Source organism: Colobus angolensis, unplaced genomic scaffold (assembly GCF_000951035.1).
Source record: "Colobus angolensis palliatus isolate OR3802 unplaced genomic scaffold, Cang.pa_1.0 Scaffold184, whole genome shotgun sequence".
Classification (NCBI taxonomy): domain Eukaryota; kingdom Metazoa; phylum Chordata; class Mammalia; order Primates; family Cercopithecidae; genus Colobus; species Colobus angolensis.
In genome coordinates this window covers 4866928-4878553 of record NW_012114977.1, presented here as the reverse complement: position 1 = coordinate 4878553, position 11626 = coordinate 4866928, and the positions used below count along the sequence as shown (strand labels likewise).

The following is an 11626-nucleotide window of genomic DNA, read 5'->3' as shown; positions in this document are numbered from 1 at the left end:
AGAGGAAGACACAGGAAGCAGCAGGAAAACTGCCAAAGGTCTTCCAAATACCCACTTCATAATCTCAGTGTCGCCTGCTGGGGCTCCAGAGATATTTCCTCAGGTTCAGTGGTTTTCATATATTTTTGACCAGAACTGCTAGCCAGAAGTACATTTTACACGTCTGTAAAATGCACTCAGGGACACACACACACACACAACCCAAACAGAATTTCAACATTTCTCCTACTGCATGCCAGGCATACTCGTATTTTATACTCTCACTAATAACTTCTTTTTCTTTTTTTTTTTTTTAATGCAGAGCCCACTAATGGGTCATGGCCCACCAGGTAAAATACACCAGTTATTAAAGTGACACTGGGGAGGTGAGGTGTGACTTCATGAACAAGCAAATTTAATATTATAATGGGAAGTATCCACCAGGCCGACTTTGCACTTAGAACTGCAAAATAAGTAGCATCAGGTTCAGGGTTGGAAGTGACCAGCACAGAGTTCCACAGTCCATACTACCTAGGATAGAAAAAAAACCAGCCGATTCAACATTCTTATTTGTCATTACAAGATCGAAGTTAAAAATAGTGCCTTTCAAAATTGGAGAAAGCTTTCTCTCTTTCAAGGTCCTATTTACATAGATTTGTTTTCAGCTGTAATAATTCTTTTGATATTTCAAGTAACATAAAAGAGGACGATGGATGTTGTGTGTTCAGAGAAAAGGGGCATGGGTTAAAAATGTGGAGAGGGACTGAATAGGTCCACTGTCCCCACTTTATGGTGACAAAACTAAAGCACAGAACAGTGCCCGAGGCGTGAAGCAACTGAGGAGCATGGCTTGAAGCCCAACCTGGGTTTCCTGACTCAGTTACTCCCGGTCTCTGCCATCATCCAAAATACTTAAGAGCAACACAGGGTGATCTCCCCAAGCCTTTCTATGATGGAGCATACATCCCTGACTCCTCAAGCTGGGCAGACAGCTGGGCTGATGTTGGCAGATCCTGGCACTCAGTGGCAGCCTCAAAACCAACCCTGCATGGAAGGGCCCCTAAGGGTCATGTTTTGGGGTCAGTTAGAATCCCAGAACCTAAAAGACTTTACTGATTAGCTAACCCACGCCTTGTTTTACAGACTTATCTAGGAAAACCAGAGCGGCTCCTTCTACCACTCACACCATGTTAACCTGTCTACAGGTGAAAACTGCTATGGAAAGTAATACTAAGTACACAGGTGACATCTACTCCAAAATATATCAACATCTATGGGGCAGGGAGAAACTAAACACAGATTACACAATTTAAACATGTGAGAAACGCCTCTTGAGAGTGTCAAAGCGTGCTCAGAAGGCACAACTATTTCTAATCCTAAAAATAAGCTAAAATGATGCTCTGAAGTGAATTCACAGTGGGGTTCCCAAACAGAACATTCATCTAAAGACACCAACAGGACTAAGGCCTGCTCAAATAACACCTCCCTGCTCCTAACTTTCCCCAGGCTCTGCCCAGGGCACTTGAAACAACAGCTCCAATCATGGAGAATTTTATTACATTTGAGGAATTCTTTCCTACACAAATGCCTCCTGGTATCAGTCCCGCGTCTTTCCTGGAGATGAGAACCATTCCTCTAACTCCCCACTAGAACACTGGAGGGACAGATGGGTGATGGCTCAGGTTTAAGTCCAGCAGCACCTTGGAAGCCCATGTCTTTCCTCACTGGACTTGTGCCTGTCCAGACACTGACTGCCGGCTCCCGGAGCCGGGAAAACCCTCTGAGTTATACTTTCTGGCCTTCATACCTGCTCATGCAGAACCAGCATCAGCAACAAGACACAGCTGCTGGGGGTGCCTCTGTGGGACCTGCCTTGCAAAATAATTGCCACCTAGAGAGGCCTCCGAATCCCCCAAAGCACACTGCAGCTGCAGCCAGAGGACTGCAGGTGGTGTAGGAGCCTGGGCAAGGTAATCGGTTCCCCTCTCTGCACCTCAGTTTCTTCATCTGTTAACCCCCAGGGCTGTTGCATGAATTAGATGAGTTATGCCTATAAAAGTGCAATGTGTAACAGTCAATACTGGCATTAGTTCCTGCACCACTCACTCTATCCTGGTCCTGGAGTGTTCTGGGCAGGCTGACAGAGGGCAACTCTCAGTCTACCAGGCAAAACCCACCTACTAACGCTGCCTGTTCACAGAAATGCAGATAAAACTACCGGGGCAAGTGACAGACAGGGTTTAAAGGAAACTGAGTGCCTATCACACAATCCACAGCAAGGGCTGTAAGGCACAAGCCCATCCACCTCCTGGCAAGCAAAAGAAGGCAAACGTCATTGCCTCCCGGCGGCTCGGCGACCCAAAGTAGGGGGAAGAAGTGCAAGAACCCTCAGACAGAGGATCCCACGGGCCGATGCCGAACCGGTAAAGAGCTGCCACGAGTCGAGAGAAGTCTTGCCGGCCCCAAGTCCCCGAAATAACCCGGGAGGAGCAGCCACACATCAAGTCCTGAGGGCGCGCGGCCCGGCCAGGGCCACACGTTTCTCACCGCCAGCGTGGTGAGGGCTTCCCCTGCGGGGAGCTCCCTCGTTAACCGCGCACGTGTGGGCGGCCCCAGCCAGCCCGAACGGCCAGCGTGGTAAGACTGTGCAGAGCTGCAGCGATCGCGTTCCCCGGGAGCCCAGCCGCCGCCGAAGCCAGCGGTGCTCGCCACTCCGCCTCCCCCGCCAGCAGCCGGGGCCGGGCACGCAGCGGGAGCAGCAGGCGGTGTGGGGCAAGGACCGGGCACCCTCACTGGTCGGCGGAAGGCGCGGCGCCCAGGCTGCGCGCAGCTGCTCTCGGGGATACCCTGGCCCGCCGCGATCCTGGGGAGAGCGCGGTTTCGGGACTCTGCCCCCAGGCTGTCGGCGCGCGGGATGCAAACGCGCGCGCGCTCCTCCTCCGCTCGTTGCGTCTCCGAAGTCCCCCCGCGCCTCACCTTCACCGAGTCCACCGGGTACATGACCGAGTGCTCCAGGATCCCGGCCATCGCTCCGGCTGTCATGTGGGTGGACACGGAGGCGCTGGTCGGCAGGTTCTCGTAGTCCTCCGACCCGGTGGCGTCCTTGCCGCCGCCGCCGCCATCTCGGCTGTCCCCATCCATCCTCCGCGCCACCGCCTGGCTGCCCACGCTCCCGCTGCGCAGCTCCATCCGCCAGCTCCGCGAGGCGCAGGAGGCTGCAGGAGGTGGGCAGGGAGGGGGAGGGGGCGCAAAACTTCACTTCTTAAAGTGAGAGCCACCTCCCTGGGGCCGCGGCGCCTGACGCCATGGCGGGCTGGGGTGGAGCGCGGCGGCCCCAGACACCAATCGCCGGGAACCAAGAGGCCGGCGGCCGCCGCGCCATTGGTGTGCGGGACAGTGGGGACCCGCCTCCCAGTGTGACGTCACCGTCCCGTGCAAATTTCCAAGCAACCGGACGAGGGCGAGAGGAGACGTGGGGTGTCCCGGAAAGTTGTACTATCTTGAGGATGGGGCTGGTCCGCGAGGGGCAGGGGAGGTCACTGGGGAGGGGCCGCAGTGAAGTATGCCCAGAGATAGAGGCATGGGTGACAGTGTCTCGGGGAAAATCCGCCCCCGGGGCGGGTGGGTTTGCAAACAGAATCGCTGAGCGAGCTTTGGCATTCCTAAGGCCTGAAGTTAAAACTCAGGGTCCCATTCTAGATTGCTTTGTTGGAGAGACCGCCGCTCATTCGAAATTGTGTCGCTCAACCTAAATACATAATGCAGAGCTAAATTTGTTCCTCTTGTTCTCACCGAGAGGCCTAACCCACCCTGCCCGGGACCAAGCAAGACTATAAGGAGTGACCAGGAGGGAGGCCCTCTGAGTTGGCACCTCCAGGAAATTTTCTTTGGATCTGATATGCCCGTAAAGTCTGTAGAGGCCTGATCTCACAGTAGGAGTGCGAACTGGCTGAGAGTAAAATCTTACAGCCTTGCCCCTGCCTGTCTTAAGACTGTAGTCACCTAGTTCTTCAAGTCGTCCTAAGCTGGCCTCTTCAGTAAAGTGTAACCCAGGCTGTTTTAATACTGTTTTGCTCCAGTTTAGGGGAAAAGGGAGAAATCAGAAAGTAGGGGAGAGACCTGTCTGCCTCTGGAAGTGTCCATCTAAATTGCATGTACCAGGGCTTAAGATGACTTGGGCTGATCGACTTCTCGGCCCCAGGGCCCTGCCTTATCTAGACAAGGCTTCTCGTCAGGAAGGCTGGACCCTGAGATATGAAAGGGTGGGGAAGACCCTGAAGATGCTGAGCCTGCTCTCTGCCCTCACCGTGATCAGCATCCCAAGCAGCTCTTAGGGATTTGAGATACAGTAATGTGAGCATAGGTAGAGGTCAATAGAGGCGTCAGGGCCAAGGGCACTGTTTCCCCAGTTTTGGTAGCTGCAGATAGTAGCTGGCAAGCTGAGTGCTAAGGATGTGATAACTAAAAACAGGCCCTGTGTTTTTACTTAGCCATCTCTGTAATGGCTAGAGAAAACTCTACTTTTGTCAACGTCATTTTTAAGAAATACTGATCAGAAGCTGTTGATCCTTATTTTTAAGTGGATGCCCTTTAAGCGTTAAGTCTCTGAGAACCCACTGCCCCACTTCTGGGAATGTGACAAAAACCCAAATACACATGAAGCTCTTCTTCAAAGCATTCCTTATAGCAGTAAATCATTGGAAACAACCTAAATGTTCAACCAGAAGGGAATGACTAAGGAAATTATGATGCATGCATAATATTAGTGAAATATTATGCAGCCTTTAAAAGTGGCATTTACGTTACACAACATGGATGATGATTATAATGTAATGTTAAATGAAAAAACAAAACAAAATTCTATAACCATTACCTTCACAATGTAATGTAAATGTGTGCAGGAAGGCCGGGCGCGGTGGCTCAAGCCTGTAATCCCAGCACTTTGGGAGGCCGAGACGGGCGGATCACAAGGTCAGGAGATCGAGACCATCCTGGCTAACACAGTGAAACCCCATCTCTACTAAAATACAAAAAACTAGCCGGGCGAGATGGCGGGCGCCTGTAGTCCCAGCTACTCGGGAGGCTGAGGCAGGAGAATGGCGTGAACCCGGGAGACGGAGCTTGCAGTGAGCTGAGATCCGGCCACTGCACTCCAGCCTGGGCAACAGAGCGAGACTCCGTCTCAAAAAAAAAAAAAAAAAAAATGTGTGCAGGAAAAGAGTCGCATGGTTACTGTGCTAGTGATGGAGGATTATAGGCAGCTGCTTTGACTTTATTTTTCAGACTTTAAATGATACTTATATTATTTCTGTAATTTAAAAATAAAAAATTATTTTTAGGATATATATACCATATATACACATATATACACATCTATATTTAGAAGTATATACATATAGGATATAGATATTTACATATATAAGACAAATAGGATATATAATATATAGATATGTACATATATCAAATATGTTGATGCGTATATATAAAATATATAGATATATGTATATATAAAACGTATTTTTTACTTAGTCTCTCAGCATTCGTATCCGTGTGTATATATGTACATTTTATGTATAAATGTATACATTTTATACATAAAATATGTTTTATATTTTATATATAAGATATATACACATATCTATACATTTTATACATATTTAATATATACCTATGTATATGTGATATATACACCTATGTATACATCTATCTACATATATACACCTATATTATATATGTATGTATATTATATGTACACCTATATTATATACAATACACATGTATAAGATATATTTTATATATATATATATATATACACACACACACACACACACACACGCCTCCTAATGGATGAGAAACCCTCCGAACTTTGCAATAACAAAACCAGTGGAAAGAAGTTGCCTTTTGATGGTTAAGAGAATTCTTAGCAAATGTGAATATGCCCATAATCTTCACAGACGTGATTTTTGTTTAATTTCATTAAACAAATGTTAGAAATAGGTGAAAATCTTTGGAATATTGGTTATTTAAAAGAATTCAATATTTTTTTCTCCCTGTATATGGTGGTTTGGCACTTAGCATCTTATACTCCTCCTTGGACTGCAGTGGCCAGAACATGTAAAGCCACATTTCTCAGACTTTCTTTCAGCCAAGGGTCTAGCCATGAATTATATTCTGCCAATAGATGAATTAGAAAGATCTGGAAAGTGAACATGAGATGAAGCTCCCTTCCTGCTCTTTGATGTTTTCTACTGCCTAGCAAGGTCAGAGACACTTGAGGCAGGAACAGTTGGGGTGGGCAGTGGGTTCCCTACTGCAACAGCATGGCAGTGTTTGGTCACCAGATTCATGGATGCTGAGAGGTATTTATGGAAGTAGGGGGTGCAGCAGTGATAGTGGCAGCCTCCTGATCCCCGCACCATGACTTTGTAGGTGGCCTTCTGATTCCTTGCCTTTGAGGCCATGGCAGAGGTAGCCAGTCCCCTGGGAAGCCAGTTTGGCAGTGTGGATCTGTGCCTAAACCCCTCCTCACAGTATTGTGTATAGCAGCGAAAGGGCATAGTAATGAAGGAGGCGTCCCGGATGTCAGAAATCAGCAGCCGGTCCAGCTCCCAGACCTCTAGGGAAGGCATGCTGGGAGAGGGTAGCATCCCAGACAGAATAACCCAGTGCTTGGGCCACACTGCCATCAGGAAGGGAGCAGCTCTGTCTTTGAAAGGCAAGAACATGGTGACCAGGAGCAGAGGAGTGGCAGCTCATTTGGTCCTCTCCCATGGGGCAGGCCAGGAAGCTCAGAATGACTCGTCACTTCTATCAGAGTCTTTCGTAAAGTTCCTGAACGTTGTAGTTCTGAAGATGTCCTCATGCGGCCCTGGTCTAACTGGAAGCCAAGCTCCATTTAGAAAGAGGAAGCTGTAGAATGTGCAGGGCAAGAAGCACCTGACTTGGAGGTGTGGACCTGTGCAAGCCCTGCTTCCAGTGTTCACTAGCTGAGTGGCTCTGGCCTGTTTCTGGCAAGCTTCCTCCTCTGTAGATTTTGGTCATTCCTACCACATGGTGAACCAAATATAGAGAAAATAGACTCAGTATTTGGAAGAGGATAGAGCTGAATTATATATACTTCACCATGGAAGCTCATGGTGAGGTTTAGATATAATTGTGGAGAGTTGGGAGAAAAGAGGACAGAAAATGAGGGGTGCAAAAGGAAGAGGTTCAGGCTTTCTCCCAAATCCTGGTTTTTTTCATAAGAATTACTCTAGCCCTGACATCCATCTGCTCCATGCAACACAGAGGAACATTACTACCCTAGTTGTAATTTAGCCAGTGCTGGGTCTCTCCCTGGGTCCCAGCACTCCTGTGCTTTGTGCCAGAGAGCAGACTCCTGGCCATGGAGCAACTGCAGCTAGCATTATGTCAACTAGGGCACCTGGTAGGTGTGGTGTGCTTTCAGGCTTTGTTGATCTTTGGTGTTTTGTGGGTTTTTCTGGTTTGTGTTTGTTTGTTTGTTTTGGAGACAGAGTCTCGCTCTGTGACCCTGGCTGGAGTGCAGTGGTACGATCACCGCTCATGCAGCCTTGAACTCCTGGGTTTAAGCGATCCTCCTGCCTCAGCCTCCCAAGTAGCTGGAACTACAGGCATTTGTCATCACACCTAGCTAATTTTTTAATTTTTCTGTAGACACGAGGTCTCACTATATATTGCCCTGGCTGATCTCAACCTTCTGGACTCAAGCAATCCTCTTGCCTCAGCTTCCCAAAGTCCTTGAATTACAGGTGTGAGCTACTGCACCTGGCCTGTTTATTATAATACACCCTCATCCACATCCTGGGTAATTTTAAGTAGAGTACATATGTTGGGAGGGCCTCAAAGGACTCTGGGCACACAGTCCGTCCCTCCCTCATACAGGTCCTGTCCGGTAGCCTCAGATTCCTTGCTTTCCCTAGGACAGTGCTGTGTTTCTAAATCTATGTGAGATTCATACAGAAATGAGTCTCCCCATGAGATGGACAAATAAATGGAGGCAAAAGCTCGCCTCCCTCTCAAACCCCAAGTCAAATAAAGAAGAGATGGGAAGGAGCCATCAGATGGGAGAGCACAGGGCTGCCTCACTTTACCAGGCATCCTTGTACAACCAGTGGTGACTGGCAAGAGTCAGAGCTGGGGTGTAATCAGTAACTTGAGAGAGAAGCGTTGATCTGCTTCCCAGGAGCCTGCCTGTGCCCTGGCGTCCTCCGACTCTGCTGCTTCACTCTACTAATCGTCATGCCACGTGACGTGGGTGGGCCACCACAAGAGCTGACATCTGCATTTTTCCCTCTCCTGGCCTATTTCCACAAATATACTTGGTGCCCCATCACCTAACAGAACCTCTCTTCCCTGATCCTTACCTGAAGCTAGTACCCTATGTCTCTCCTCCATCCTGAAGTCCTCCGGAGAGGGGAGAGGAATCTCCCTGCTCTCTCTGCTAAAAATGCACTCAGTCCTTAACCCTTTACTTAACCCTTTGCGTGACAGTTTCTTTTCTGTTCCTTTTTTTTTTTTTTTTTTTTCAGACGGAATCTCACTCTGTTGCCTGGCTCGAGTGCAGTGGCGCAATCTCGGCTCAGGGCAACCTCCGCCTGGTGGGTTCAGGTGATTATCCTGCCTCAGCCTCCCAAGCAGCTGGGATTACAGGCGCCTGCCACCATTGCGTGGCAGTTTCTAACCGTTGCAGTTTTCTACAGGAATTTTCGCGTGCCAGCCACATCGGCTGCTCCTCCCAGCGTGAACCTCTCAGCCTCCGCCTCCTCTGGAATCCCTTCCTCACTTCCGCTCGCTTTCTTGGGGCCCTCTGCCTTCTCTCCCTCTCCTTCCTCCCTCCCTGCAACTCCCGTCCTGGCAGCTGCTGTTCTGTCCTCCCGTTGGTCACCTCTCCTATTCCCACACCCCAGTTACCAACCTCAGCTCCTCCTCATTCCAGTCGCACGTGTTCATGTGCCTTCCGGCAGCTCTACCTGAATATTCTGCCGCGCCTAAAGCTCAGAAAGCGTACAATATTTGTGTCCTAGGAGGGCTCTAACAAAATGCCACAAACTGGGTGGCTTAAAACAACAGAAATGTGGTCGGGCGCGGTGGCTGACTCCTGTAATCCCAGCACTTTGGGAAGCCGAGGCAGGCGGATCACGAGGTCAGGAGTTCGAGACCAGCCTGAAACTAACATGGTGAAGCCCAGTCTGTACTGAAAATACAGAAATTAGCCGGGCGTGGTGGCACATGCCTGTAATCCCAGCTACTTGGGAGGCTGAGGCAGGAGAATCGCTTGAACCTGGGAGGTGGAGGTTGCAGTGAGCCAAGATCAGGCCACTTCACTTCAGCCTGGGCGACAGAGCAATACTCTGTCTCAAAAAAAAAAAAGAAAGAAAGAAAAAGAAATGTATTGTCTCGCATTTCTGGAGGCCAGCAGTCTAAGATGGAGGTATCAGCAGGGCTATGCTGTCTCTGAAGGCTATCCTGGAGGACCCTCCCCTGCCAGTTGCCAGCTTCTGGTCTGGCTGGTAAACGCATCACTTCGACCCCTGCCTCTGTTGCCATGTGGCACCCTCCCTGTGTGTCTCTGTGCCTGTCCAACTCCTCTTTTCTTATAAAGATACCTGTCATATTGGATTCAGGGCCTATCCTAATCCAGTATTACCTTGTCTTAACTTGATAACATCTGCAAAGACTGTATTTATAAGTAAGGTCACATTCACAGGTTCTGGGTGGACATGAATTGGGGCAGGGGGACAGACACTATTCAACTCAGTCCAGTGAGGCAAGAGCACCAAGAGGCCTGCGTTCCTGTCCTAACATCCCTTTTTCTCCTTCCTTCATCTGTGAAATGATTATCTGGATTGGACTCACTGGTGTGCAGATCCCTCCAGCTCTGTCTTTCCAATCTTTTTTAACAATCACCAACTCCTTTTTTTTTCTTTCTTTCTTATTAAGACGGAGTCTCACTCTGTTACCCAGCACAGTGGCGTGATCTCAGCTCACTGTAACTTCTGCCTCCCAGGTTCCAGCAATTCTCCTGCCTCCCGAGTAGCTGGGATTACAGGCGCCCACCACCACTCTCGGCTAATTTTGTTTTTTTTGTTTGTTTGTTTGTTTGTTTTGGGGGGGCGGGTTTGACACAAAGTCTCACTGTGTTGCTCAGGCTGGAGTGCAGTGGTGCGATCTCAGTTCACTGCAACCTCTGCCTCCTGGGTTCAAGTGATTCTCATGCCTCAGCCTCCCGAGGAGCTAGAATTACAGGCACCCGCCACCACACCCGGCTAATTTTTGTATTTTGGTAGAGACGGGGTTTCACTATGTTGGCCAGGCTGGTCTCAAACTCCTGACCTCAGGTGATCCACCCGCCTCAGCCTCCCAAAGTGCTGGGATTACAGGCATGAGCCACTGTGTCTGGCCTAGTTTTTGTATTTTTAGTAGAGACGGAGTTTCACCATATTGGCCAGGCTGGTCTCAAACTCCTGACCTCAAGTGATCCGCCCACCCCAGCCTCCCAAAGTGCTGGGATTGCAGGCATGAACCACTGTGCCTGGCCACCAGCTCTTTCTAATGCCATTTTTTCCCCTTGCATTTACCTCCTTTTTAGCAACCTGTAGCCAAGCATAGAGTCATCTCTCTCTTTTTTTGATTCTTAGATCCTATTAGCCACATCTAGATCCAGCCTCTGAGATAGCATCATCTATAGCTATGGTGACTCTGTAATTTATCATCCAAACTGGGACACTTTTTGAGAATGAAAAGGGTCACTGTTAATAATTCCACCAGGACAGAGGGTATAAACTGAGACTATCCTGGGAAAACCCCGACATAGGGTCACCTAATTATAGCCAGACCTTGCTTGTCATCCCCAAAACCATGTCCCTCAACCTATGGCCCTTGTCTCTTCCTATATCCTGTTGAAAGGGAAGACTCTCCACATCTCCACTGTTGAAATGATGCTCAACATTCGTTTCTCAACTCAGACACCTCATCTTCCATGAAGTCTTCTCTGACCCCTGAAAAGTAAGAGGAAGCCTGGAGCTCTTCCTTGCCTCTTCCACAGGTCTTAGAACCTTGCACTTTACGTTGCAACTCTGGAAGCCATGCCTTGGCACTCCCATTACACTCTAAGTTCCTTGAATACACACAATGAATAAACAGTACATATTATTAAATGAGTCAGAGTTTCTTTGGAAATAGAGCTTCATCTTCCTATATAAATAACAGCATGAAAATATTGCAGACGTCCATGATTCCCAGGGAGTTAAGAACACGTTGCACCTCAGAACTGGAGCTTCTGAGCAGTTTGTGGAGTAGAGAGAAAAAGGTGACTTTTTTTTCTTCCAAAGCATATGTCACAAACACTAAATTAGGGAGCTACCTTTCTTTTCTTTTTTCTTTTTTCTTTTTATTTTTTTGAGATGGAGTCTTGCTCTGCTGCTCAGGCTGGAGTGCAATGGTGTGACTCCGGCTCACTGCAACCTTCGCCTCCCAGGTTTGAGTGATTCTCCCGCCCCAGCCTCCCAAGTAGCTGGGATTACAGGCACGTGCCACCACTTCCGGCTAATTTTTGTATTTTTAGTAGAGGCTGGGTTTCACCAGGTTGGCCAGGCTGGTCTCAAACTCCTGACCTCAAATGATCCAC

General features: G+C 48.7%; 1 protein-coding gene across 1 annotated transcript; it reads right to left on the bottom strand.

The window, feature by feature from the left end:
- Positions 1 to 270: 270 nt before the first annotated feature.
- Positions 271 to 3371, bottom strand: LOC105510202 (mitoferrin-1-like). Its single transcript, XM_011939862.1, has 2 exons — positions 2956 to 3371; positions 271 to 510 (listed from the first exon to the last, which is right to left on the bottom strand). The coding sequence occupies exons 1-2, from the start codon at positions 3166 to 3168 to the stop codon at positions 466 to 468; spliced, it is 258 nt and encodes an 85-aa protein (XP_011795252.1). The 5' UTR covers positions 3169 to 3371; the 3' UTR covers positions 271 to 465.
- Between the last annotated feature and the right edge of the window lie 8255 nt (positions 3372 to 11626).